General features: G+C 42.3%; 1 protein-coding gene across 3 annotated transcripts in view; it reads left to right on the top strand.

Annotated features, from left to right (window-relative positions):
- mtcl1 (microtubule crosslinking factor 1) overlaps positions 1–25,821 on the top strand; it is a 72,799-nt gene extending 46,978 nt beyond the window's left edge. The window contains exons 6-16 of one of the 3 annotated variants that reach the window (XM_088642086.1): positions 799–945; positions 5,716–5,838; positions 6,116–6,349; positions 7,408–7,551; positions 9,924–10,091; positions 14,453–14,689; positions 15,545–15,796; positions 17,375–17,451; positions 18,053–19,607; positions 21,429–21,486; positions 24,481–24,617. In XM_088642086.1, coding sequence (XP_088498212.1) covers positions 799–945; positions 5,716–5,838; positions 6,116–6,349; positions 7,408–7,551; positions 9,924–10,091; positions 14,453–14,689; positions 15,545–15,796; positions 17,375–17,451; positions 18,053–19,607; positions 21,429–21,467 — 2,976 coding nt within the window. In that variant the 3' untranslated portion in view covers positions 21,468–21,486; positions 24,481–24,617. Of the gene's footprint in view, positions 1–798; positions 946–5,715; positions 5,839–6,115; positions 6,350–7,407; positions 7,552–9,923; positions 10,092–14,452; positions 14,690–15,544; positions 15,797–17,374; positions 17,452–18,052; positions 19,608–21,428; positions 21,487–24,480 lie in introns of all 3 variants that reach the window. The other 2 variants (XM_088642084.1, XM_088642085.1) reach the window with 2 other exon arrangements.
- The last annotated feature ends 251 nt before the right edge of the window (positions 25,822–26,072 follow it).

The raw sequence follows: 26,072 nt of genomic DNA, 5'->3' as shown, positions 1-26,072 counted from the left end.
TCCAAGGCGATGATTGAAACAGGAAATGAATCTCTAGAACAAAAAAATGTATCAGATGACCACAACGACTGAATTTTATTGGTAACTTTTTGTTAGTCCACGTGAGCCGTTGCGGGCCGCGTGTTTGAGACCCCTGGTATAAACTAACCCCAAGAAGTTTTGAGTTCACAAGACTCTCTGTTAAGTCACACAGCCGTCTTCTCTTTTGAGGAGCAACCTCTTCATTTTCAGCTGGAATTTTGAATGAGTCTTACAGTTTAATTGGTAGGAGGACTACACCAAGCCCTTCTTGCCCTATAGTTAATGATGCTGATGATTGTATGCGAGTAATAAAGTTACTGCATGTTCTCAGGAGTCCCACCACAAGAGTCTTCACTGGGCACTGCTTGTCTGCATGGCACTGAGCCAGGGCACGCCCTGCGTCTCTAACTCGGTCATGGTTGTATGCCAGCTGTTGGTTTTGACTCATGCATCCCTCATTGCATGCGCCTCATAACCGGTGTTTGCATTCTTTTTCCTCTCTCTTTCTCCTTGTTGTTTTCTTTCCAGATGTTTCAGCCCATGATTTTGCTCGTCCTCGTTTTAGTTCTGTTCTCATCACTCTCTTACGCCACCGTGTTCAAGTTGTTTTTTCTCTTCACACTCTTCTTTGTCTTATAGTTTTGTTTTGTTCTGTTTTTCCAGTCGTCCTCTTCACCCGTTTTTTTGTGTTTCTTTATTTGCCCTCCCCGGCCTTCGTTCTTTGTTTACCGATCGTCCATGCACCCCTGCCCCCTGCCCCTGCTCCTCCCCCCACAGTCCACACTGAGGGATCAGACGGAGGGGCGTCTAACACAGGAGTGTGACGTGGAGCCAGAGACCCAGAGCGGTCCTCTGGGTGCTGACCAAAGCAGGCGAACCGAAGGAGACAATAAGTACCACAGGCCAGAGTGTTTAAGTATAGAGGTCAGTGCCTCATCACTCTTCCTTTAACGGTTTCAGAGCTCAAAATCACAAATCGCAGTTTGGGAAAATCAGACACCAGGACCCTAAGTGCAGAAAAAGAGGTGTCAGTGGCAAAACGCAAGTGATCGTTTACACAATTAAGGCTTACTGTATTGCTATGAAAAAAGTTTCACGTGGCCTATGCTACCACCAAAAAGAGAGTCTATTTGTGGTGGTTTTATCTCAGTTTGATTGTGTGGTTAAGTTTCTATTCTACAAATTTGTTTCATCTTTGCGATTCATTGGTCCCATTAACTGATAAGAAATGTGACTGTGTTTTACCTTTAGCTGTTACTAGGTTTAGCACAATGCCAAAGTTAATTTGCCCTAAACTGGCTGCACGTGCACTGCATTTTGGCTACCTTCATGCTGAAATACCTCTCCCCCCAAAAAAATCAAGTAATAAAAAGAAGTTTTATGCTGTTAATTTTTCAAAGAGTTGCAGTATTCAAGATTAGAAATAAATCAAATGTCACTCACATAATTAATCCAGAATAATGTTTTTTTTTCAATTAAAATAAAAGTGACTTGTCCCTTATATAAAAAATACATAATTGCAAAGTCTCTGTGAGACAATGGGCTTTGCAGATCTGACAGGATTTAATCGACCATGAAGGGACAATCAGACAGTCGGAAAGGCAGGAATTCAGCTCCGCTTTATCCCTTTCAGTTTGATTTCAGTTTCTCCTTCACAAAATCCTCTGCTCTTTCAGCCACTGCTTCTTATTGTAGATATTATGATTTGTGGATGTTTTGTTTTTCAGCTTATTTTTATTTGCTACTGGACTTCTTGAGGTCTTTTGGTGTCACTTCCCTTAAAGGAAAAAAAAAAATATTTCAAAATGATCGCCGTCCTGCATTTTCAAATTGGTTTTACTCGTCTAAATTGTGCCTACTTTCACAGCTGGCAGGATGTCTGTGTGGTTTGTTTTATTGCATTTTTGTAACTATCTGTGTGATAAAGATATCACTTTTGGTTATACAACATATTGGCTTTCATTTTTTTCTTCAAAAAACATGACAAAGTGGTGGGTGAATAGTACACAATTTTGCTGACAGTTTATCTTTGTTGCATAGGTCTATCTATGTGCAGCAACTGAACCTAAATTGATAAGTGTTTATTTTTTATGCTGTATTGCTCCATCAGATACATCACTGCTTAAGTCACTTATTTGCTGAGGTATCTGAATTTCTGCTGGTAGATGAAACAAGTTTTATCCAAGGATCCTTGTGTCATTACCCAGCCTATCCAAACAAAATGCTGGCTTGATTTAGTACTGCATGTGTACTATACAGTACCAAACATATGTGCCATCAATTCTAGATTTAAAGCAACAGTTAGAGGTTAATTCCACACTGAAATGTTAAAAGAAAGAGTAGAGTAAAAAACACAGCATTTTGACTTTGTTCTGTCTTCTGGTATACAGTAGAGACGAGAGGAAGTGAATAAACAGAGTTTTGAGCAAACAGTGAACATGCACAGAGTATGGATGAAAAGGGATAATTTAGGAAAGAATAGTGGTACACACTGTGTATATACTGTATATACAGAGAACTGTAGCAGTTGAGTCATTTGAATAAAAGCATAAATTAAAATGTTAAAACTCCTCCGCAGTGACATTGAAAGGCTTTTCTTACTCTTGGTAGTTTGCTGACAGTGCATGGTTCATGTCAAACTAATTTTGTTTAATAAAATATAAAAAATTCAAATGTTAAACAATATGTTTTTGGTGTAGTGCTTTAGTTGTATAAGTCTAGAAACAACAGTAACCTATTTTAAAGTAAAAGAATATATCCCAGAATTTATAGCAACTGACCTCACTGCTTGATTTGCTGAGTTCTGAAAAGACTACAGTATGTCAATGGACATTTCTGAAGTTGATAATAAAGTTAAATGTCCAACAGAAATTGCGAACACAACAGAATTCACAACTATTGGAACTTTTAAGTAAATGGCTAAATAATCATTTAAAAAATATCCAGTTATTTATATTGACATTTTACCTCAGTTAGCTTAATGAAACTGTTATCCTCTGAAGCACAATGTATATTTCTCTTGATCCAGAAGCCTGTGAGTAACCTTCAGAGTCTGAAGTAATTGAGACAAATGTGAAAATCTGGGACAGTCTACCAGATTTGGCTGAGCGACTAAGTGCTGGTTCTATTAAGCCTAAAGGTTTATAAAGGATTACTTCACATTAAATGTAATTAACATGGATTCAAGGAAAGATATACACACAGTGCCTTTCAGATCTACTTACAGCCTTCCAACGATGTCCCGTTTTATTGAATTGCAAATGATGTATACCCATTTATTAAAGTGAATATTGCTAATCAAAACTCGAATACTCAAACAGGGACACTTTTCTGGGTGAAAATATTTCCTGAAACTGAAAGAAGCAATAAGTTAAAAGAGGACAGGCTGGGTTTTTGCCCAATTCCCAAGTTACTAATTTCCTCTGAAGCACTCATGTTCACAAGAAATCGATTCTGCCGTATCACAGAAAATAGTAAGGAGAGTGTAGCAAGAAGCAGAGAGTTATAGTTATTTGTCAGTGGGCAACTTGATAAAAATAGACTGCATATTTGTAAAGGAACAATGCCATTTCACATATTATCACCTCTCTCCACTCTCACACACCTGGAGAAAGCTCTATAGCTGAAACATTGCTTCTCCTTGCTGTTTCTCAGTGTGGAATTAACCTTTCTGTATTGCTTTGCAGCAAATGCATGCTGACACAGCTCCCACTCAAACGTCAGGTTTTTCCTATCAAGTCAGACAGGAAGAACAACAGGTTGCGCTGACTTTCCTAGCTGTGTGACCGTGACCCCATGAAGATCGAGTATACATTTGTACGGGAAATAATTAGGAATGCAAAAAGCAGAACATTGTTAACACTGTGTGACAGAGAGCCTCAAGTATGTACAGCTGGTATAGCCAGCAGGAGAGGAAATTTCCTTGGGAGAATGAGAGAAGTTTATAGCAAAATGCTAGCTGATGATATCCTTCATTGCATTTTACCGTGAAAAGATTAATTTACGTTAAAAAAGTAAATTAAGCAATGTGATCAATTTTACCTTTTGAGTTGTGTTTCATAAGCATTACAAAATGTATCCCTGTTTTTCATTGGTGCATTGGCTTTTCCGTTCTCCTTAATACATGCACGAACAGTAAAACGTTTTGGGGGAAAATGCCACGCACTGTGCTGTAAATGAAACAATTATTCATTGTAGAATAAGGTCTCATAAAGTCCTGAAACACTTTGGAACTTCAACTCCAAGTTCAATAAAACATTATATTAAATACTCCATAATATATAGGTTTATTTAATAACTTTTGGATTTGATATCACCTTACCTATAGTCGTAGGTGGAAAGTCAGTGATGCGTTCAAGTCAGATACCCCCGTGAAAAACGAATCTGTCCACCTCTAGTGCTAACACAAGGGTGGAGCCCGAACCCTGGCAGCATCAGCACACACTGACAGTGGCCTCCTTCCATTCCGTCTGTGGAGCAGCTGGCAGTGACACGGGCAGTGGTTGACCTTGGCTTACTCGTCTAACCCTTTTATCCAGAACCTTCTCGGCTGCGTTATTTGGAAACAAGGCGGATATAAGGAATTTTATTGTGAAAATTTGCCGTGGGGAAAAAAGCGTTGTGTTGGTGGATTTGAGGATTACTCACACTGGTCTTGCTGTAACAGCAAGCAGAAGCACAGATCTAAAAACACTGCACGATCATAACGCTGCCCAGTGATATTACTATGAAGGGAGATGAGCTGCTTTTGAAAGCTGGCATTAATGGCCCTGCATGCCATCATTCTGCAGCTGGCTTAATGTCATCCCTTTCCTCTTATGTGTACTGTGTGTTTTTCCATTACAAAATAACACACACAACTAGAATCCAGAGAAACCACTATCCCTTTTACTAACTACTGTTGAGCCAGCAGCTGAAGCTGGGGTACACGATGATTGTAATAGAGTTTTTTGGGGTTTTTTGCATTAAATCCAGCGGAGTTAGTGGCTGCCACTGTTAACCTATGGACATGATCCCAGTAACCTCTCCGAATCCACAAACAGATCATAGGGTTGTCATATGCAGTTGACAAGGTATGAGTCAATTGTGAGTACTTTTCTCAGCTGACAATATCATTGGACCTTAGTGATCAGATCAATTCTGAATTCCCAGGTGAGTGCAAAAGGGAGGCATAAAGTTACAATGTTTTCTTTGAGCATACCACAACCTTTTGTAATATTTATTTTATTATTGTACTGATAATAAGTACCTTATTAAAATTATAGTGGATCCTGCTGTCAATATAATCTCCAAAAATAAGCTTCTTGAATATAATATTGCCTCTGGCACAAAAATCACTTCGGCTACAAGAACAGAAACACAGTCTTATAAGAAATTGAAAGGATTATCCGTCTGTGGTTAGCAGGGAACATCAAAATATGATCATAAAATACATAAAATACATTAAAATAGCATCTCATGTTGGTCTGCGCTTCTGTTGACTCTGTTCTATTGATTGATTCACTCACACGATCGCCATGAATGAGATTCCTGTATTTTTGCATGTGGAAAATACATAAGCAGCGTAGTGTACAGTTAATGGGAGTCATAGGAATTTTTTTTTTAAAAAGTGGCGGACAAAATTTGCTGCAGCTGAAGTAAAAACGTCAAAAAGTTCCTGTGAAGGTAACCTGTCGTCCTTCCCTTGGGGGTTAGCTCAGGGACGCCCCTGTTGTATCGGAGGCGGGTAGTCCAGTGAGGGAGATCCAGGCCCGACTGGAGCAGGAGAGGAGACTGCGGCAGGAGGAGCAGGACCTCAACGCCAGCCGCATCCTGCAGGTACCGCCGCCCTCCCGCCGCCTCAGGCAGACACCGCAGCCGGCGAGACACGGGCACGGCCGACGGCGTGTTCCTCAGGGCAGCCGCGGCAGCCCCCCGTCTCCGTGCTCTCCCGCGGCGCTTTGAACCCTGAACAGAACCACCACCCCCCCTCCGCACACGGCGCGAGGCCCGGCCTCCGTACGCCGACTCCCGCGGCGGCCCGGCCCGCCCTGCAGAAGTCGGGTCGGGGGCGGGAGAAACGCTGACGGTCCCGCTTTCCCCCCCCGCTGCCCAGCTGGAAGAGGAGCACCGGAAGGCCGTGCTGCGGAAGGAGAGCGAGCTCCAGGGCCTGTGCCTCCAGGGCAAGCTGCAGGAGAGGGCCTGGGCCCAGGAGAAGGGCCTGCTGCGGGAGGAGGTCCGGCTCTTCCGCCACCACACCTTCGTCTCCTACGTCAAGCTGCAGTGGCTGCTCAAGCACTGGAGACAGGGCAAGCCGCTCGACGAGGACGAGGAGGACGACCTCATGGAGGCGAGTGGCCCCCGGCGCACTGGGGTTTGGGATCCCATCCTCACTGCTTCACATGGTGTCAGGCATGAGCACACAAGGGATTGGATTTGAAAACCGTTCTATTTTTATTATTATTTTGCCTTTTTCATAAATGTGGCGGCTTTTCACCCACCCAGTATCCATCTCACATCACATAAGGGGGTCATTATTTTACAGTGGGTGCATATTTATTCTTATGTTTGTTTTTTATTGTTTATTCTTTGGCATAATTCGGCAAATCAAAAGGTTTATTGCCACATGTACAAGTACAGTACATTGGAATCCTTATTCCAGACAATCGCTCGGGACTTGCACAGTACAGCAGGCGACATGGTGGAGCAGATGAAAACAAACAGTGCCGACGGTTTACATTACAAACATAATAAATAATAACAACCAGAACACTAAATTTGTTGTTGTGGAGAAGAATAAGTATGTAGTGGTGAAAAACAAAACAGGTAGACCCTGCAAAAAGTGCGAAGTGTAGACGTGCATTGAGTCTGAGGCCCTGAGCTGTAGAGGATGTGCACTGCTGTGGGATAGAAGCTGTTCTTGAGTCTAGTGGTCCAGCTTTAACAGTGCGGTACCGCTTGCCAGAGCGCAGAGGGGAGAACAGTTTATGGCTGGAATGGTTGTGATCTTGAATGATGGGTCGGGCTTCAATGCAACAGCGGATGTGTGAATCTCACCGATTGCTGGTAAATCGTATCCTTATTAGGAAATAAGTAAGAAAAAAAATATTAAAGCTAACATTTTCCCCAAAACTAATGCAAAATTCAAAAGCGTATCCAAGTTCATAATAAATTTTGAACACATTCAATATGTCATATTAGTCCACTGTCCTCATAGCAGGTCAACAAGAGTGCAATCTGTAGTGTATCTATTTCTAGCATCACTGGCATCTTAGCTTTGTAGAAGCACAAGTGCAGCTTTTACAGATAGTCTTACTTAATTCACATAACAGCAAAAGTCGTAAGAGTGCATTAGATCATTTTCTTAGAATCTCTCTGACCCTGCTTGTGAATTGTATTTTTTTCCAGTATGAGAAGTTCGACAGTATGCCCGAACTGAACCTGCTCTTGGAACAGAAGGATTGCGAGGAAAGCGAATATTTTCTCTCAGGGGAGAGCAGTGACCAGGGACCACCTCTGCAGACCCCAGAGCTCATCCAGCAGCAAAAGCAGGTACTGTGCCTCAGTCCCAGCTATGTGTCCTTGATGGATAAAAGGCTGTGTTTGAAATTCCAGGTCTGTCCTTTCCAGTCTGGCTTAAAACATCCAGGGCTGCTTTCTCACTGATGCCCAGTTCAAGGTCAGGGCTGCTGTGTCTGCAGAGTTTCATTCCAGCTTAGCTCTCAATAATGCATTTGAAGTAACTGGCCTGATTATATAGAGATGTGTATTTTGCCATACTGTACTGTATGTACTGTACGATGTTAATTGGGATTCTTGTTCGCACAGTTCTCTCAGGACATGCGCAGTACTGTACAACAAACAACACAGTGCACCAGACAACACCACACAATATAGACAGTACATTACAGAACGGTAAATAATAAATAGTGACAGTAGGTACAGACAATAAAGGAACAGAACAATAACTACATGGAAGCCAAGTCAAAAGGTCAGAATGCAGAGGTGTGTTGAATACTGAGGCACTGGGCAGTTATCTGTTGAGGATGTGCACTGCAGTGGGATAGAAGCTGTTCTTGAGTCTAGTGGTCCGGGCTTTAACGGTGTGGTACCACTTGCCAGAGCGCGGTGGGGAGAACAGTCTGTGTCCGGGATGGATTGGGCTTCATTGTGACAGCGGATGGTGTGAATCTCACCGATTGATGGTCAGTCACATCCTATAGTCCTCTGTGCTGTTGCCACAACCCTTTGATCAGTTTGGTTTATTTGTCATATGCACAAGTGCAATGAAATGCTTATACAAAGACATTAAGGAACCACCAAAACACAGAGACGCAACAACAAGAACAAGTTAAATAGCATTCAACTTAAAAATAAAATCAGCACAATCAGTGTGAGAAGAGGAAAAAAACAGTGTGAGTCTGTGATGGGGTACAGTTCAGTAATATGACAGCTTGCGGGAAGAAACTGTCTCTGAATTTGGAGGTTCGTGCCTTTATGCTCCTATAACACTTACCAGAGGGAATAGGGCAGAAAAGTGAGAAACCAGGATGTTGTCTTTAGCGATGCTTTCAGCTTTTCTGAGACAACGAGTTGTGAAAAGTTGTAAAGCGTCTTTGTCATGTCTGGTGGGATTGCCGTTCCACACAGTGATGCCACTAGTGAGGACACTTTCTGTAGTGCTGCGGTAAATGTTCGTGAGCAGCCGCTTCCCCGTACCGGAATTCTTTAGGCACCGTAGAAACTGGAGACACGGTTGTGCCCTGTCCAGACTGGCTGCAGGGCCCAGTCCGTCAGTGAGGATCTGCAGTCCAAGGAATCTGAGGCTGGTTGTTTGCTTGTGCTTCTGTTCTCAAGAGACCTACAGAGGCTGCGGGACTGTGACGTGGTGACTCTTTGGGGTGTAGGGACCAGCAGCCGGACTCTTTTGAGCGTGTTCTCTTGTGTGGAAAGAAGTCAGATGCAATGGAGGCTTTTAAACCTCATAAAGGGGTGCATCATAGGTCAGACAACCTACATATAATCAAATCTAGCTCCTTGTTCAGAGCTCTCTGGATTTGTCTTTTTAAAACATTTCATGGTCAGGTAGCTATTCTGCTTCTGATCCATAAAACAAAGACCAAACCGTGAAGACTTTTCTTCTCACGTCAAGGTAGCTACAGGAATAATAGTCACTTTTTATCCTTTTTTATCAGCTTCTGACAGCAAGTAAAGTCTTCCGTTGGGCTTTTCTCCCACCACATCCTCTCCCTCCAAGCTCTCTGTCTGACCACCCAGAACAGCAAAGGCTTATAGGTTCTTCCTGCTTTACGTACTTTCTGACCACATTGCTAAGGATTCTGGGAGCTGTAGTCCTTCCCTGACTGTCTCCAATGCTCCACTTGTTTCTTTATATTGAATATGGCAGTTGTACAATAAGTCAACCAAATCAGTGAAATGTAAATAAGTCCAGATAAACTAGTGTAGAGCTATACTAAACATATCTTTTTTCAACAATTAATAAACCCTTATGCTTTGCCTTTTTGCAAAATGTTGATTATTTAAAGCTGTAATTTAAGAAGAAAAACTGAAAGCTGTCTTTATGGTCTCGTATTTTTGTTTGATAAGCTCTTAGAAAAGGGAAGTAGCTTGAATACTTCACTCCAAAATGTCAAGACTTTGCAGCATTTTTGTATTGATTCTGTACTTATATGAGGAGCACATACTCCTACCATGCTACTCATGCCTCATAACTCTTGCAACATACAGTAATGCACTTTCAGGAGAGGATATCAATACAGCTGAGACTGAGACTGAGATGGAGGCAGAGAGAAAGTGCAGGCATCCGCCGGAAATGGAGGAGGGATTCATGTTGTTCATTTTAGCTGATCACTGCAGGTTTGTGATGACTGCTGTCATCAGAACCGTGTTCTGTGGTTCTGCAGGTGGGTGAGAACAGGAAGGTGCTGCAGGCTCTGAAGGCCCTGCTGGAGGAGCTCCGCTCGGAGCTGCAGGACGAGCAGCAGCGGCGCCACGAGCTGCAGCAAGCCTACGCCAACGAGAAGGCCGCCTGGGAGGTGGAGTGGGCCGAGATGAGGTGCCACGTGGAGCAGGTGACGTATTCCGCCTTGCTGAAAGCCCTCCACTTGTCAATAACACCAGAAATGTAAGAGGAATGACTCCCACCAGATTGATTTTGGGTCGCGGGCGGCACAGTGGTCAGCATGGTTGCCTCAGCGCTCTGGGGCCCTGGGTTCAATTCTGGACCTGAGGTGCTGTCTGTGTGGAGTTTGAATAGCCCGTTCTCTCTGTGTTAGCACGGGTTTCCTCCAGGTGCTCCGGTTTCCTCCCACAGTCTGCAAACATACTGGAAGGCTAAGTGGCTTCTGGCCCTGGTGTGAGTGTGCATGTCTGTGTCTGTGTCTGCCCTGTGATGGACTGGCGGCCTTTCCAGGTGTATTCTGCCTATCAGCTGTTATTTGCCAGGATAGGCTGTGGCTGCCCCGAGTCCCTGTACTGGATGATGTGGTCAGAAAAGGGATGATTAGATGTTAATGAATCCATTTAGCAGATCCAGAACTGTAGCTGAAAGCTCTGTCTCGATACTCGGGGATCTAATTGTTTCTTTGCAGTGGCCCTTGTGTCGATTTCACAGTTCCTTTACTCATCGCTGACTGCACGTGAAGGTAATCAGTCTAAATCCACAGTGAAGTCAGGTTCATCCATCATTCTCAATTCATTCAGTGCTGAACAGTGACAAAGCACATCCACTGGAATGACGGGTACTTGCCTGTTAAGCACCAAGTTAAGACTGGTCACTGCCTGTGCAGGTATTCATGACACAGCCACTTATATTCAGAGGGCTAAAACCTTGGCCTTGTGTCTTATAATGGCTTTCAAACGATTCTGTCAGTTTTATTTTTAACTGCATATATCAATATTAATGTGTTGAACGTGCAAGTTTTGCCACATCAGTATTAATAGTATTTTTCAGTACCCTCATCTATTAATATCTAATTTTTGTTGTTGTTTTCTATAAATGAGTACCACCTTTACAGAGAAATAATTACAAGTTACAGCCTGTTAAAAGCTTTAGCAGGTCAGCCCAAGTTCATATCATGTAGACTACTTCCACATCTCAAGTCTCCAAACTGACAACTTTCTTTCCACAGAACTGGACTGTTGCATTTGTGATTATGTTTTAGGTCATTAATGAAACAAAAAAACAATGTGTAGTGTAAACTGGATTTAATCATGGTTTATTTGACCAGAAGTTTATTAAGCAAAAGAGAGTTGTCAACATTTATGAATACTTGGATATCGACAGTTCTAATTAGAAACTGAGATGTTGTCATATGTGGTCATGTCTGAAGGAGGTGAGAGGAGAAGATTCCTCAAGAACATTGTGTTATTGAGTTTCCTTCAAAAAGGTGACTAATCAATAGAAATGAAGCTTCAATGTCACACATACCAAAGGGATAGCCTTAAACTAAATAAAACCTTGCAAGATCACAGGATCTTTTTAAGGTTGGACTTGAAGAGAGATCATACTGTCCTTTGAGTGGAAAAACAAAACTTTTGAAAAAACAAGCTTCTTTTAAAAGAAGAAAAGATAGGTTACTGATAAACATATCTTTGGATTTGTGTCCAATAACCATATACTGTGTCAAATCTGGCCTATTGAATTAATAAGACTGAAAGAGCTCTTGTTGATAAACACCTTTTCTTACTTTAAACCATTGTAGATGTACTTAATGTCTTATAGCAAAACAAAAAGAACTAGTAATTCCAAAAATTATTTTATTTTCAAAGTTGTTTCACTAGAACAGATGCTACAATTAAAGCAGTGCTACAATGGAAAATGCACATTGAGGTTTAACAAATGCTCATAGTTACATAATCGCAACAGAATCTCAATAACACAGAAAATATAATTTGAATCAGTATCATAAGAGATGTTTTTGTTGCATAACTCAATTCCAAGATAAGAGATCACTTTTACTTTATTAGCCATATACAATTTCTTGTGTTAGGAATTTGTCTTTTCACATAACCCAATTTTTGCTGTTTAGAGGACACTTTTAAGTGACCATTCTTTTTTCCATTTTCTTTTCATAAAAAGTGTAATCTTCATGCATTTGTAGAGCAACGCAGCTCAGTCTCAACATCTGCAAATTTAGCATTCACAAATTCCCTTATTCGCAATTCGGTCTTGTGTGGAAGGAGAGCAGTGTGGGATGAGCTTGGCCACAACTTCCAAGTTAGCTGCACAGCTGTCTGAAGGCAGAGAGAAAGTGCAGGCATCCGCTGAAAACAGAGGAGGGATTCATGTTGTTTATTGTAGCTGATCACTATACCTTTGTGATTACTGTTGTTTCTTTTAGTTGATCAGTGTCATCTGAACTAAATTAAAGCCAGTGCATTAGTACTTTGTCATATAAGTGAGGCTTACTTATGTCTTTTAATGTACATACTGTACTAGCTGCTATAGCATGTTATGCTATGGTACAGGGGTGGACTTGGTTATGTGCGAAGCTGGGTATCTGCAATGGTTCCCCCGTGCAAAGAAAACGCTGTGTACAAGTACAGAAGTTCTTCCATGTTTTATGATGTTCCGGGAAAGTACTGAACGTAGAAAGCCACTACATTTAGTGTTTTTAGAGTGTACTTTGGTCTAATTAGTTTTATAATTATAATATCAACACATTTTCTCTTAATACACAAGAGACGGGTTGCAATTAATTCATATTCATAACAGCACTTGTTTTTAGGAATTTGTCAACGCAAACATCTTCAAGGGTAAAGATCTTGTTTAATAAACAAAAATAATAAATTAATGAGTAGCTACAGTAGGTACTGTATAAAAAGACATTTGTTGTATGTATACTTCAAACGCTTGTTTTTTCTTAAACTCAGGGCAGTGCAATGGAAACTATTACAGGCAGGGTGAGCCCTAATATTGGTGATGAGCTAATGCAAAAAGAGGGACTGTCAAAAAGTATGACGTGATGTTTTTAAACACCCATTTACCTAAAAGTCTAGCGTATGTTTCTCATAATAATTCATGTTAATTTATTGGTGACTAATTTTAATAATTTAATACAGTAACTGCAAACCTCAGGGGCAGCCTATTTTCTTCTTGTTTGCTTGGTTTTGCTAAGCAGCCAGTATCACGTTGTTGCCACTTATTATTTCCTTATCAGTTCATCCCTGCTGTGGTTCTGTTTTTCATGTGAAGAAAATGCTTCCTTTGTGCAAATCTAAAATAATTAAGTTATGTGTTATACATTTTGTCAATCGGAGCCGTGGTAGCTCAGATGGGAAGGGCGTCTCGCTCTGGACCGGGAGGTCCCGGGTTCAATCCCAGTAGGGGCAAGCGATGGAGCTCTAATTCCTGCGAGACAGCTCCCAGATCCACTCAGCCTGCTTTCCAAACGAGTACTGGGGGTCAATCCTTCTGGGGGTAACAGGCCGGCCGGAGTGGGATGCTGACCCCATCACCTCCACTTCCACTGTCGGATGGTTGATAAAAATGTTGGCCCTTGCCCCCCATTCCCCATGAGCCTTTATGGCCTGAAAAGGGGACCTGACCTACCTACCCTATTTTATAAATCACTGTCATGGTACCCAGACAGAATAACATAAGCCAAGATAAGACAAACACTATGGTGTTTTACAGCAGGCATCCTCTCACTTATTTCATTTAGAAGTGGATTTCTTTACTTGTTCTGGATTACTTTTGAGGAAAACGTTTACCTGCAATTATAAACCATTCTAACATTTCCCATTCAGTAGATTGCTGCAAGGTAGTAGTTACTGTAGGTTGTGTTGGATAGAAATGTTTAACCAAGGGGTTTTTCAACATTCCAGTTAAGGTGGATGGCTTGGTCATGTTGGATGCTCAAACGTAATATTATTCCCACATTACAGAGACCAAAGATGTTTGTGTTTGTGTTTGCTGTATGTTTTTAAAGATGAGATGTTTTACACATGGTATCGTGATGTCGGAATGAGACAAAATTCGAAGCCGGCTGAAGAACATCACGGCAGTGTTATCTTCCTGTACGTTTCGACTGTGACAGCGTTGTTAAGAATGTTTTGACAATATTCTCCAGAGTGTGTGTCTGCAACCTCTATACACAACTTTCTTATGATGCTACCAAAGCCTAAATTCAGGATTAGATGGGTTATTCTCTTCCATAAAAATCTGTTTATTAGCCAGATTCTAACCTCATTGTCATTGCAAATTATTATTAGATATATTATGTATTATATAATTATTATTATATCTAATGTAGTGTGGTTGTTTCATCATCCTGCGGAATGCAGAGCAAAATAATACATTTTCAGCACGAAACCGTTCTGCAGGCAGCGGAGTGGAAGTTCGGGATCGGAGAAATCCGCAGCCGTGCTCGGGGAGTAACCGGCGCGTTTCTCTGTGCGCGTGTTTCTCTTCCCTCTCTCCGGGCGGCAGCTGGAGGGCAAGAGGACCCGCCCCCCCGGGGACGCGGAGCCGGCCGACCTGCAGGGGGCGCTCCAGAGGGAGCGCGAGGAGCACCGCCGGCTGCTGGCCGACAGCCACGGCGCCCTGGCGGACCTGCGCCGGGAGCTGCAGCTCGGCGAGCGGCGCTGGAGCCGGGAGAGGGCGGAGCTGCTGGACGGGTTCGACCGCGAGAGGCAGGAGTGGGAGCTGCGGCAGGCGGCGGAGAAGGTAGTGCGCGCAGTCCTGCCCGCCCGCCCGCTCGCTCGCTCGCTCGCCTGGGAGGCACAAGCACGGGCGTGCTGGACCGGTAGTTTAACACGCTCCTCATCTGAAGTTCTCATAATGACGATATTACCGTAATGCACTGTAGCTGAATCTAGAATCTTTCACAAAAGTATCTCACTGTCTCTAAAACTAAGTTAAAGAACATCTAGAATGAATAAAACGTCTAGAAACCACAGCTTATAGATTGCAAACTATAGACGTGTTTGTAGATATGTAACTAATCCCAGCATGTCGTCCGGTACGGATGCCTGGAGATGTTATTCCAATGGGGATATACATTTGCACAGCTCTTTACTTTAAAAACGGCGACTTGGGAATTCAGTTCTAAGTGGAGGAAGAACGTCTTGTGACCTCGCACTAGTTTTTGTATAGTATGCTCCTGTGCTCAATATCCCTGGGATTCGTTGTGGGTTCCCTGGATTTGTGAAAATATTAAATTTAAAATGACAAAATAAAACTCAAAATTCCCCTCAATCTCTTTGTTTCCATTTTGAAATATTAGTAAAAAAAAAATCATTTATATTTCTTTCGACGGTTCAGTTAATCGAAGTGTTTTTAGCTATGGCCACCACAGAGGACGATACATTTTCTACAAAAACAAAAACAGACACCTGAAGTTTCAGCATAAGATCCAAGTTTTACAGCCTCAGTTTGTTTCATTCCCCTCACAAGAGAATCCATCACACGCACACCTGTACCTCAGTTATTTAGTTACAAGTTTCTCCAATGGGGAGCAGAGCCAGTTCAGTGGTGTTCAGGAAACTGAATTCACGAACTTGGATTTTTTTGTGGTTCAAGGAGAACGGCCACAGGGTCTTCCCGCCGCAGGACAGCCCGCTGCCCCGGGGCCCCGGGGCCTCGCGCTCTTATTCCGACTCGGAGGAGCGGTTCGAGGAGCAGGAGAGGGCCATGAAGCTGAGGGAGAGCGACCGGTTCCGGCCCACGGAGAACCTGTTCCTGGATGCTCTGTCGCTGGACTCCCTGAGCGAGAGCGAGGCGCCGCCGCCCTCCCGGCTGGAGAGCGAGAAGAAGTTCCCCTGCCTGAATGAGGTGGGCCAGTGGTTCTCAAACTGTGGTACGCGTACCGGCAGTGGTACGCGGAGTGCCGCCAAGTGGTACGCCAAGTGACCCTGGAACTGTGTCGTGTGTGCTGAAAAATCGGGACGGGTTTTCATATTTTGTATTTTAATACGTGTCGAATACGCAGCCTACGTACTACGATACAGTGCGCGCTAATACTTCAGTGGACACAAGAGATACTCGTAGGCTGCAAAGGAACAAGTAATAGGTTTATTCCATGCTGAAAAAAAGAAGAAAGAGAACACAACGTTTCGGCCGTGGAGCCTTCTTCAGGTGTTAATAATAATAATAATCATAATAATAATATCTTGCACTTATATAGCACTTTTCTGGACCCTTCACTCAAAACGCTTTACCAGGAATGGGGATTCCCACTGCTATCACCAATGTGCAGCCCCACCTGGATGATGCACCAGTCCGCTCCCCACACACCAGCTCTCAGTGGGGAGGGGAGCAGAGGGATGAAGCCGGTTCACAGATGGGGATTATTAGGCCATGATGGGTAGGGACCAGGAGGAAATTTGGCCAGGACACTGGGGTTACACCCCCCACTCATTTTAAGAAACACCCTGGGATTTTTAATGACCACAGAGAGTCAAAGGATGGCACCTTTTTACAGTATAGTGTCCCCATCACTATACTGGGGCATTAGGACCCACACAGACCGCAGGGTGAGCGCCCCCTACAGGTCCCCTCTAACACCTCTTCCAGCAGCAGCCTTAGTTTTTCCCAAAACGTCACCCATCAAGGTACTGACCAGGCTCACACCTGCTGAGCTTCATTGGACTGCCAGTGGTGAGCTGCAGGGTGACATGGCTGCTGGCTATAAGCCGTATATTGGAACTGACTGCATGGGCAGCCCCATACAGTACTGCACTTTGGTCTACCCACTTACTTTAACAATCTGCGAGCACTTCAAAATAACAGCTAAATAATTTTGGGCCGAGAATCAAATGAACTGATTTAGAGAAATGTTATTTTTTTGAGAAATGTGTAAATGTTGGCCAGGGTGAAACAGCGGCAGAGTGATCGGCGTTGCTACCTCGCAGCACTGGGGGTCCTGGGTTCAATTCCAGATCATGGGTCCTACTGTATCTGTGTGGAGTTTGTATGTTCCCCTGTGATCACATGAGTTGCCCCTGGATGCTCCAGTTTCCCCCCACAGTCCAAAGACATATAGTACTGGTAGGGTAATTGGCTTCTGTCATTTGTGTGCGCGTCTGCCTTGCGATGGACTGGCGTCCTGTCCAGGATGAACCCCACCTCGTGCCCATTGCTTGCTGGGATAGACTCCAGCTCCGCCCTGACCCGGAGTTAGATGAAGTGGTTAGAAAGTGGATGGATAAATGTCATAACCAATATATGTATGAAATCCATTAGATAACATAATGATGTTTTATGACTTTTTATGGAAACTCTTCATGTCATTTGTGATGTTAATAATGGTCATCAGTACACATCCTGTGTCTAAGCCTGACACAGTCCTAATTTAAATTACACGAACGCTGCGCTGTGTACGAACCACTTGAATAATACTTTGCATTTCAGGCGCTGAATGAAATTCCTGACAAAAAGGGTCTGTCTGCGTATCATGAAGAAGAAATGCGAACCGGAAATCTCCTGAGGTAAAAGTGTGGACAAAACGCGAAAAACTAAAATTCTGGCCACTTGTACAGCTTTTTATTAGTTATGACAATCACTGTTGCTTCATTTCTGTGAAATATGAAGGCTGACCTCCCGTAAACAAAAGGGATTTTTGTAGTCCTGGTGAGTCAAAAGATGTAATTGGTATAAAGTGACCTATAAAATTCAATCTTTTGAGCAAAGGCAGGGTGTATGAGTTTTTGAGAGCATAGTATGAGTGAAACTAGCTTAATCCAACAGGCGTTTTCTCATTTTAACATGACAGTTTAGATTTTATTCTTTGTGCTTTTATAAGTATTTGTGTTTCATTGTTACTCAGGAAAATGACATTTGTTTGTCACTATTGCATCACTTTTTAAAGTTGAACCCAAAAGTCTTTAATTACATACAGTTAAATACATTTTAGCAGGTAATATTCCTAACAAGTAAAATGATAAAGATTACACTGCACTTAAAAAGGTTAAATTTTAATACTCAGCACTGTGGTATTTCTACAGCGATCAACAATACCTGGCTTGCACTGTTCTTCTTCTTGATGAGATCTGATGCGTATTTTTTATTTCTTTCATGACTCTATTGCAGGGCTAAGTCAGTTTGCTCTATGTCTGAGTTCCAGCGCTTGATGGACAGTTCTCCATTCCTTCCCGAGAAGAGCACACTGGGGGACGGCGGCAAAGACGAGGTCACCCCACCCTTGTCGCCAGACGACCTCAAGTACATCGAGGAGTTCAATAACAAGAGCTGGGACTTCCCCAGCCCCGGGGTCTGTGGACCCGCGGAGAATCCAGCGCAGGCCTGGGTGGAAAGGACGGAGAGCAGGAGGGCAGAGCAGACTTCCAATCCATTCCAGGCGCCCTCGTGGTACCTGACCACCAGCGTGACCATGACGACGAACACCGTGACCAGCCCGGAGCACTGCCAGAAACCACCCGTGATCGGCGCCGCGGCAGCCGACAAGTTCGGGGTGCGGGTCTTCCACAGCCCCCCCGGGAGCCGCAAGCTCGACAGCACAATCCTTCCCAACAGCGACGAGAGGCCAGTGGTCGACCCGGACTTCGTGTTCTCGGTGGCCAAGGCAAAGGCAAGAGACCCCTTGGGAGGGTCGGATGAAGTCTTTGGCAGGTGGCCTTGTGAACTGCCGAAGCACCACCAGGAACTGCTAGATGGGGGGCTGCACCCCATGGAGCGCCCTATTTGCTCCACCGTGGGCTTCACCTCTTCCTTGCATGACCTGGAGCTGTCGAGGAACATGAGCGACGACATGAAAGAGGTCGCTTTCTCCGTGAGAAACGCCATCCGGCCGAACTCCGTGGAGCGCCAGTTCAAGGACACTGCCTGCCAGACCAATGGCTTCACCACGCGGGGGACACAGACCACTCAGACGATCAGCGTGGGCCTCCAGACAGAGGCCCTGAGAAACGTCACCAGCAGTCCCCACAAATGCTTAACGCCAAAGGGGGGGTCGACCCCCGTTTCGTCCCCGTCTCGGAGCCTGAGGAGAATGCAGTTCTCCCCCGTCATCCAGAACAAATTTGAGCGCCCCTGCTGCTCTCCTAAATATGGCTCCCCGAAGCTCCAGCGCAAATTGCCGGCCAAGTCGGAACAGTCCAACAACCGAGCGCCTGCTCCGACCACACCCCAGAAGGGCTTCAGCGAGTCAGCCTGGGCTCGGTCTACCACCACCAGGGACAGCCCCGTCCACACCACCATCAACGATGGGCTCTCCAGCCTCTTCAACATCATCGATCACACGCCAGTGGTCTACGACACCCTGCAGAAGTTCACCAGATCGCCCAGCCGCTCCAGGTCCGCAGAGCCGAGGCCTGCCGAACCCAAGTCCCCCGGCTATGGAACGGTGCAGGAGTTCCTCAAGAATGTGCGAGGCCGGTCACCCAGCCCGGTCCGACTGATTGTAGAGACTCAGGGAGAAAAGACCCCTGAAGTCATAAGCATTAGGCAGGACTTGTCTGCCCCTCCAGGTTACACACTTGCCGAGAATGCCGCCAGGATCTTAAATAAAAGACTGCTTGAACAGGCCTTCAAGGATGAGAAAAAGCTGGCCTCCAGTGGTCAAGTCAGCCTCGGCAAGGATGGAAGAGCTCTCGACGGGGAAAAAGCTCAACAAGGGTCCATTGAGGTAAGCATTTGTAAGCCGTTCCTTCTGCATGATGCATTCAATGCAGTGACATTCTTTCAAGCCCTTGATTACTGTAAATAATAACATGCTACCTTGTCTAGGACGTATCCATTATTTTATCATGTACTGGTTACATTAGAATCCCAAGAGAGAATTTGCAGGTTCTGAAGAAGTGCAAATATATCTTTGCTTTAATAAAATAGTCCTATGGTGTAAAATAATCCATGCAATCTGTTGCAAACCTCGGGTTGGCGCAAATTATTTGTTGTGTAAGTAAAATGTATTTTCTGAGTTTTCCAGACCTTTTTATCCTATGAAATCTAAACGTGTTGTTTGAAAGCTGAAAGAAGTATCTTTAGAGGAAAGGAACATGTAAATATCTTAATACTGCAAATGGAACCACTGATAAAGAGAAGTGAAATTCTGCTGGAATGCACTTGTATTATGTAGTTATTGAGCCATTATCACTCAGATGAGTTGGCCTTTACATGCCACCATGTAGAGGCTCAAAATTAGAAATTGTAGATATAATGTGGGAGTATCAATACTCATTTTCTCTTAGCTCGTCATTTCACAACTTTACAGGATAGGAATTATCTCATGCCTTCTTATCCTACTTTTAATTAATTTAAAGTCAAAGTTATCAGCCACAGACTTTTAGCCTTATAAAAGCTCACGGGCTTGACATAGCTAACTTTTCCTTGTAACGTGTGTGGAAAAAGTGGCAAAAATAACCACTTATACTTGATTCTGGCAGAAGGCAGAATGAGATGTTGATAATTCTGTCTCTAATAGCATTGTGATACAACAAGAGCTACAAAAATAATATTCATACCCATAATTATTAGCAATTGCAGGCTCTTGATCATCATGACTTTGGGAGGGGTTTCTTGAGAACTACTTTCAAAAACCTGAAAGGCACCAGAATGTTTTCGTTATAATTGCTACACATTTCTTTAATTATGCACATTTAAATGGGTTCAGCCTTTCTGTGAATTGTGAAATTGTGAGTACAAGATAGTGTTCTTCTACAAGATTCAAATAATGATATTAAGATGTGTTGAAATTAATTAACAGTGAAACTTTTTAAGGTTTGTTTTGAAAGCTACAAATAAACGTTCACATTTTGTAAGCTTTGTTATTTCATAGCATTAAGGTATGTCTGTGGAATATGTCAAAGTATTTGAGTTAACAATTAATTCACAAATCTTAAAAGCCTGTTATCTTACTTTGGGTAATCAGAGGGTGTAACAAATTCAGTCTTACTGCACTTAAACAATAATAATTAAAGTCACAGCTGGCTGCTGCTTAATGAATGTCCTGCTGTAGAAGTCCCAGTTTAAATTATACACTTCCTGTATGGTGCTCTCAGTGTTGAAAAACGGAGGAGTTTTGTATAAAGGCATGAGCTAATAGAGGCAAAGTGCTGAATTCACTACAGTCTTTTCCTGCTGCTTGGTTTGTGTATTAAGCTTCACAGGAACATTAAGCAGACTGGTGGAGGCTTATAAATAGCCATCTTTCTGCACAGCTAATCGCACTTTGCTTTTCAAGACACATTCCCTTTAATAGTGCAGTCAAGTGCTTCTTCTCTTTCAGGATGTGGCTGTGAAGGTGGCTCTGAGAAGTTATTTCAGTATACTGGTGGTTATAAGACACTAGTCCATCACGGGGAGCTGCTGGCAGCTCCTCTGTATTTATAGAAGCCTCTACCTATCACCTTTTATGACTCCGGTCTCCTGTTTTTTTTCCCCTCTATGATAAATCTTTTTTTTCACTCTAATTTTCTCTCTTCCTTTCCAACCTCCCTGATCTATCCAGAACCACACTGTCTTACTAACTGCTCCCTGGGGACTCTAACTCTGCTTGTCTCAAAGCTGTAAGTTCCTTTATTCCTCTTCTCTGAACTCACTCACTGTGGGCTCTGTGTGCAAAACAGAGAAATATGCGCTGTGCACATTTGCTGCTTGGGGCTCCCACATTGTAAGGGAACGAGTGAACGTGTACATAAGAAATGTAAAGCCATCTGTTCCATCCTGCCCATTTGGTTAGTACTATCTTTGTATTGTTACAGTACTCACTGCATCCTCCTAGCATTGCAATGAAATGAGGCCACAGTCTTATGTGTCATGGAGAAAATTGTATCCTTCCCATTAGTGAAGATTTTATACAGCCTTAAGCGAGAATTTGATTTCTCTGTCCTTGTTTCTGTATTCTGCCACTTGGTTTGATAACATGATATCATCCCAGTTCTCCAGATATTGTCATTTAACTTACAAATCATGAGCAAGAACACATTCGTGAATTCGTCAATCATTATTTAAAGTGGTCTGATATGCACTTTTTTTTCCTGCAAAGTGTAAAAGAAAATACCATTGATATACCACTAACTCTTCACATAGCAAACATTGTCTTTGTCACTTTAAGAAATACAGTTTTTTTGCACAGAATTCACCTGGAGCTTGCCCTGAGCAGTATTTAATTTACAAAAGTATGAAAAAAAATTCGAAGCTAGACAACAAGAACTTCGTTTTTTAGAAAAGGGCATTGTGTGTTAGAGGTAAATTCTTATAGTGGTTCTAAATTATGATAAAAAAGCAAAAGCAAACCCATGAACAAAACAAAATTCATCACAACTTCTAAGCAAGGACAACTAATGTGCAGAGTTTAAATAATCTTGATTATTTAAATGCATTAACTGCATCTGCAATCCTAAACAACATATCAGTAATCATTTCTGCTTTGTGCCATTTTGAAAATGAGGGCCCAGGTATACCTAGATGAACTTCCTTTAACTTAACCAATGGGTATAGAAGAATACAGTTGCAAACAGCTGCATGCTCTTATTCGAATGGAGAAATGATTCAACCCAGCAGATCCCACCTTAGATATATAAAATCTGGTTTTCAGTGATCCTGTATCGGCCTCTTGTAATGGCTGGAGATGACTATGGAATATGGCTTCAATATGGAGAATTTGGTTACAGGATGTCCAATGACTTTTTCTAGGTTGTCAGACTGCTATTTCATTGTTTTTTGTGCTTGTCTGACACTGTTGCGTAGTCTTATTTTTACATTATGTCTGTCTCAGTCCTTTCAGATCTTTAACATATTAATAACCCTTTCAGCATTATTTTTATTTTCTGGTAAATTGGTAAATAAAGACAGGAATATTGCATGTTGCTCCTGTTTTCTTTGTGATGTGATTTGGATGTCTGGGTTGTCTAGAGATCTATGCCTTTGATATTTACAGGGAACAAGCAAAAACATCAATGCAGCCATGTTGCATGCATCCATTTTGTCTGCCACAAAAACAAAAAATGTAACAAAAACTTGTTTTAACAGAAAACTGTTCTTTTTCCAATCTGCGTCACTGACAGGCAACCAAGTCCACTCAGCAGTTTCTTGTTTTTCCAATGGTGCAGAAAAAAGATGTTCAAATTTTTTTAAAAAGTTTTTGTATCCAGCATGTACATTTATGTGAGAGCACTGAATGATCTGTGCATTTCTGTTGAAAATAGTTACCTAAAATATTCAACATCAAATTAAATTTTGTGAAGTTTTTATTTTTTAGTTTGCTCTTATTGCTATATACTATTGCTATTTATTAAAAAACGCTGAAGAAGCAGCCATAAAGACATCCAGCTCAGAGCCTTTCATGGCATAGTAGACAATATTTCTGAGATACATAAAATGTTTCTATGTTTACCTTCTTGTTCAGTTTTGTCATCAAAACATTAGGTTGTATAGAGCAGTGGAAAGATGTTTTTGGTTTTATCTAAACTGGAAAAGTAAGAATGGGATAGAATAATCCTTTTTGTATTGTTGCTGTTGTTTGTCTTTACATTTAAGCCTTCAGACATGTTGGCAGTTTAACTTTGTTATAATCCTTTTCTCTTTCATTTCCTCATGCTTTTAAAATGTCTTTGTTCCTGTCCTTCATAGCATCTGACTACCTAAAGTACAGTATGTCTTCAGAAGACCTCAAATTATACTTAGAGTATCAAATTCCTTCTTTCCTTAAGATGCAACCTGAGACTGCAGAAACTTACTAATTATAACCTACAGCTTCAGACAACATTGATCGTTAATGCATACAAGTAGAAACAGTGGTTTTGTTCATTACAACATATAAACTTATTTCTTTAAAAAAAACCATACTTTTGTAAAATAATTTCATTACTTTGTTACATGTTTCTTTAACACAGAAATTTCAAGCCATTCATTATAAATATAGAAGGTCTTGCTTCGTTGTGCTTCATCTTGGTTGTGTTTTTTTCATTAAAGGGAGTATTCTACACATGAACAAAATGTCCTTCATATTTCCTACCAACAAAGAGTCTAAACTTCACAAACTATTTATAACTATAAAGTAACTATAAAACAATAAATTAATGTAAAATTTCCACACCAGTATTCATTTTAGCTTAGCTGGCGTCTTCATACATGTGTACTGTAATTCCTTTCTGCAAATAAAGAGCAAATTCTGCTCTGGAGAAGTATTGAAAACCCCTGTTATTTTTATTTGGTTATTCTCAACAGTAGCATGAACTCTCGGTGTATTTCATCTCATGACTTATCAGTTGTCTTTTGGTCTTCTTTTGACTTGAAGTTACGAACACACTGCGAACGTCGACCTTTTAGAAACGAGTACAAATGCGTCTAAGAGCGTTTTTCCTTTGCTGAACAAAAAACACCAAGAGATGCACATTGTTCGAGGAGTCTTGCTGTAAATTAGTTCAGCCCATAAAAAGGAAGGATTCATAGTGGACACTGACAGTTAATAAACATCTCATTTGAGGCGAACCTTCAGTGTTTTCAGCAGCTTGTTTTCCTGGTTCTCTCTCTCTAACCTTGGGCCTTCTCTTTGAAAGGAACTGCCCAGCTCTTCGGTAGCGCCCCCTCTGGAGTCCTGCTTCCTGAGGCCTGCTAGGCCGGCCAACCGGCGTCCACCTTCCCGCTGGGCTTCTCATTCCCCAGTTGCCTCTCCTAGATGGTCCCAGACTCCGGCAGAGTTCTCCTTTCCTCTGGCAGAGCCACAGCCGCAGCAGCAGCAGCTCCCAGAAGCTGGGAATTCCAGGCAGGATCCCAGTCCGGCTTGAAGCCTCGTCGTCTTGGTCCGCTCCGAGTCTCTGCCTTGGCCTCCGTCGCTGGCCACAGCTGCCCAGCGCCGGCGCCGCCGACTCCCTCCTGTCGGCTACAAGCCCGGCGAAGGAGCCGGGAGGACACCGTGGGAGGGACACGTGGACAGTCACAGCCGTGGGGTGAAGTACAGGAAGATCAAAAACAGCGACAATAAAATGTGCCTGTGAAAACCTAGGTTCTTGATTGTAAAAAATGATATACAGTATAAATACAGTACATATATATATTTTAGTCACCATCATATTTTTTTATGGGTTTATCAGAGGTCTGTTTTTCAAATGTCTAAGGAAACTAGAGCAACACTAATAAGTGAAATGTCTTTCAGTATCTGGACTGCCTTTTTTGCTTTATTGTTTTTCTCTTTTTGTTTTCTTGTGGGGGAACTTTACATTTGCACTCTTACACTTTTCCATGTAAATATATATTTTTATGAGTCTCACTCCATTTTTTTTCCCCATTCACTTTTGTTCCTCTCTTAAGAAACTCCACCGAAAAAAAAAAAAACAGGTAATGAAAATGAAATGTTAAAAAAAAATGTAATAAAAGACAAACAATGAAATTGAAAAACTGCTTCGCTTTGAAGCAAAGGAACGTGATGTCAAAAGAGGTTCTATATTTACTTTTGTGGTGTGATCTGTTCTTAAAAGGGATGCATTGGCATAATTAAAAAAAAAGAAAATTGAAAACTGGCAAGAGTGATGAATCTGATAAGTACTGGCGGACAACTGTACACGATGGTGTTATACTTGACTTGCATGCCTGTTGATCCTAGCACTTTAGTGCATGTATATAAGGGTACTGTACTACACTGTCACCCGTAATGTGAGTCACTGAATACCACTGTAAAAATGTTGTGAGGTTCATTCTGTACTGTAATTTTATTGTTACTAAATTAGCATCAGCTAAAGAAAAAAAGATTTTTAAACTAAATTATTGTAACAAACGGACTGTCTTTTTTGAGAAAAAAAAATCACTTGGGGATAGTGAAAAATGTAATGAATGTTGTTTTAGAAAAGTCTATGTAAGACTATGGTCATCTGGTAATAAACTGAATATGTATTTACAAAAAAGATCTGCCAGAGTCTCTTTTGTCGAAGTCTGCTAGGACTAGTTCTGTAGATAACAAAGGGTTTTTCTCGAAGTGAGATCCAGAGAATTTTCTTCTCTTTTTTCTTTTTCTAGTCATTACTACTAAAACACAAGTCTCTGTTTGCTGCATCTATGATCTGTCCTTTTCCCCCAGAGAAAAATGTATTTACGTCTTAAAGCAGAATATTCTTCAATTTTGTCACGTTATCAGCCTCTCATAATCAGACCTCAA

This window comes from Lepisosteus platostomus, chromosome 8 (genome assembly GCF_059453375.1).
Source record: "Lepisosteus platostomus isolate fLepPlt1 chromosome 8, fLepPlt1.hap1, whole genome shotgun sequence".
Taxonomy (NCBI): Eukaryota; Metazoa; Chordata; class Actinopteri; order Semionotiformes; family Lepisosteidae; genus Lepisosteus; species Lepisosteus platostomus.
The sequence above is the reverse complement of the archived record's forward strand: the minus strand, read 5'-3'. Positions and strand labels throughout refer to the sequence as shown.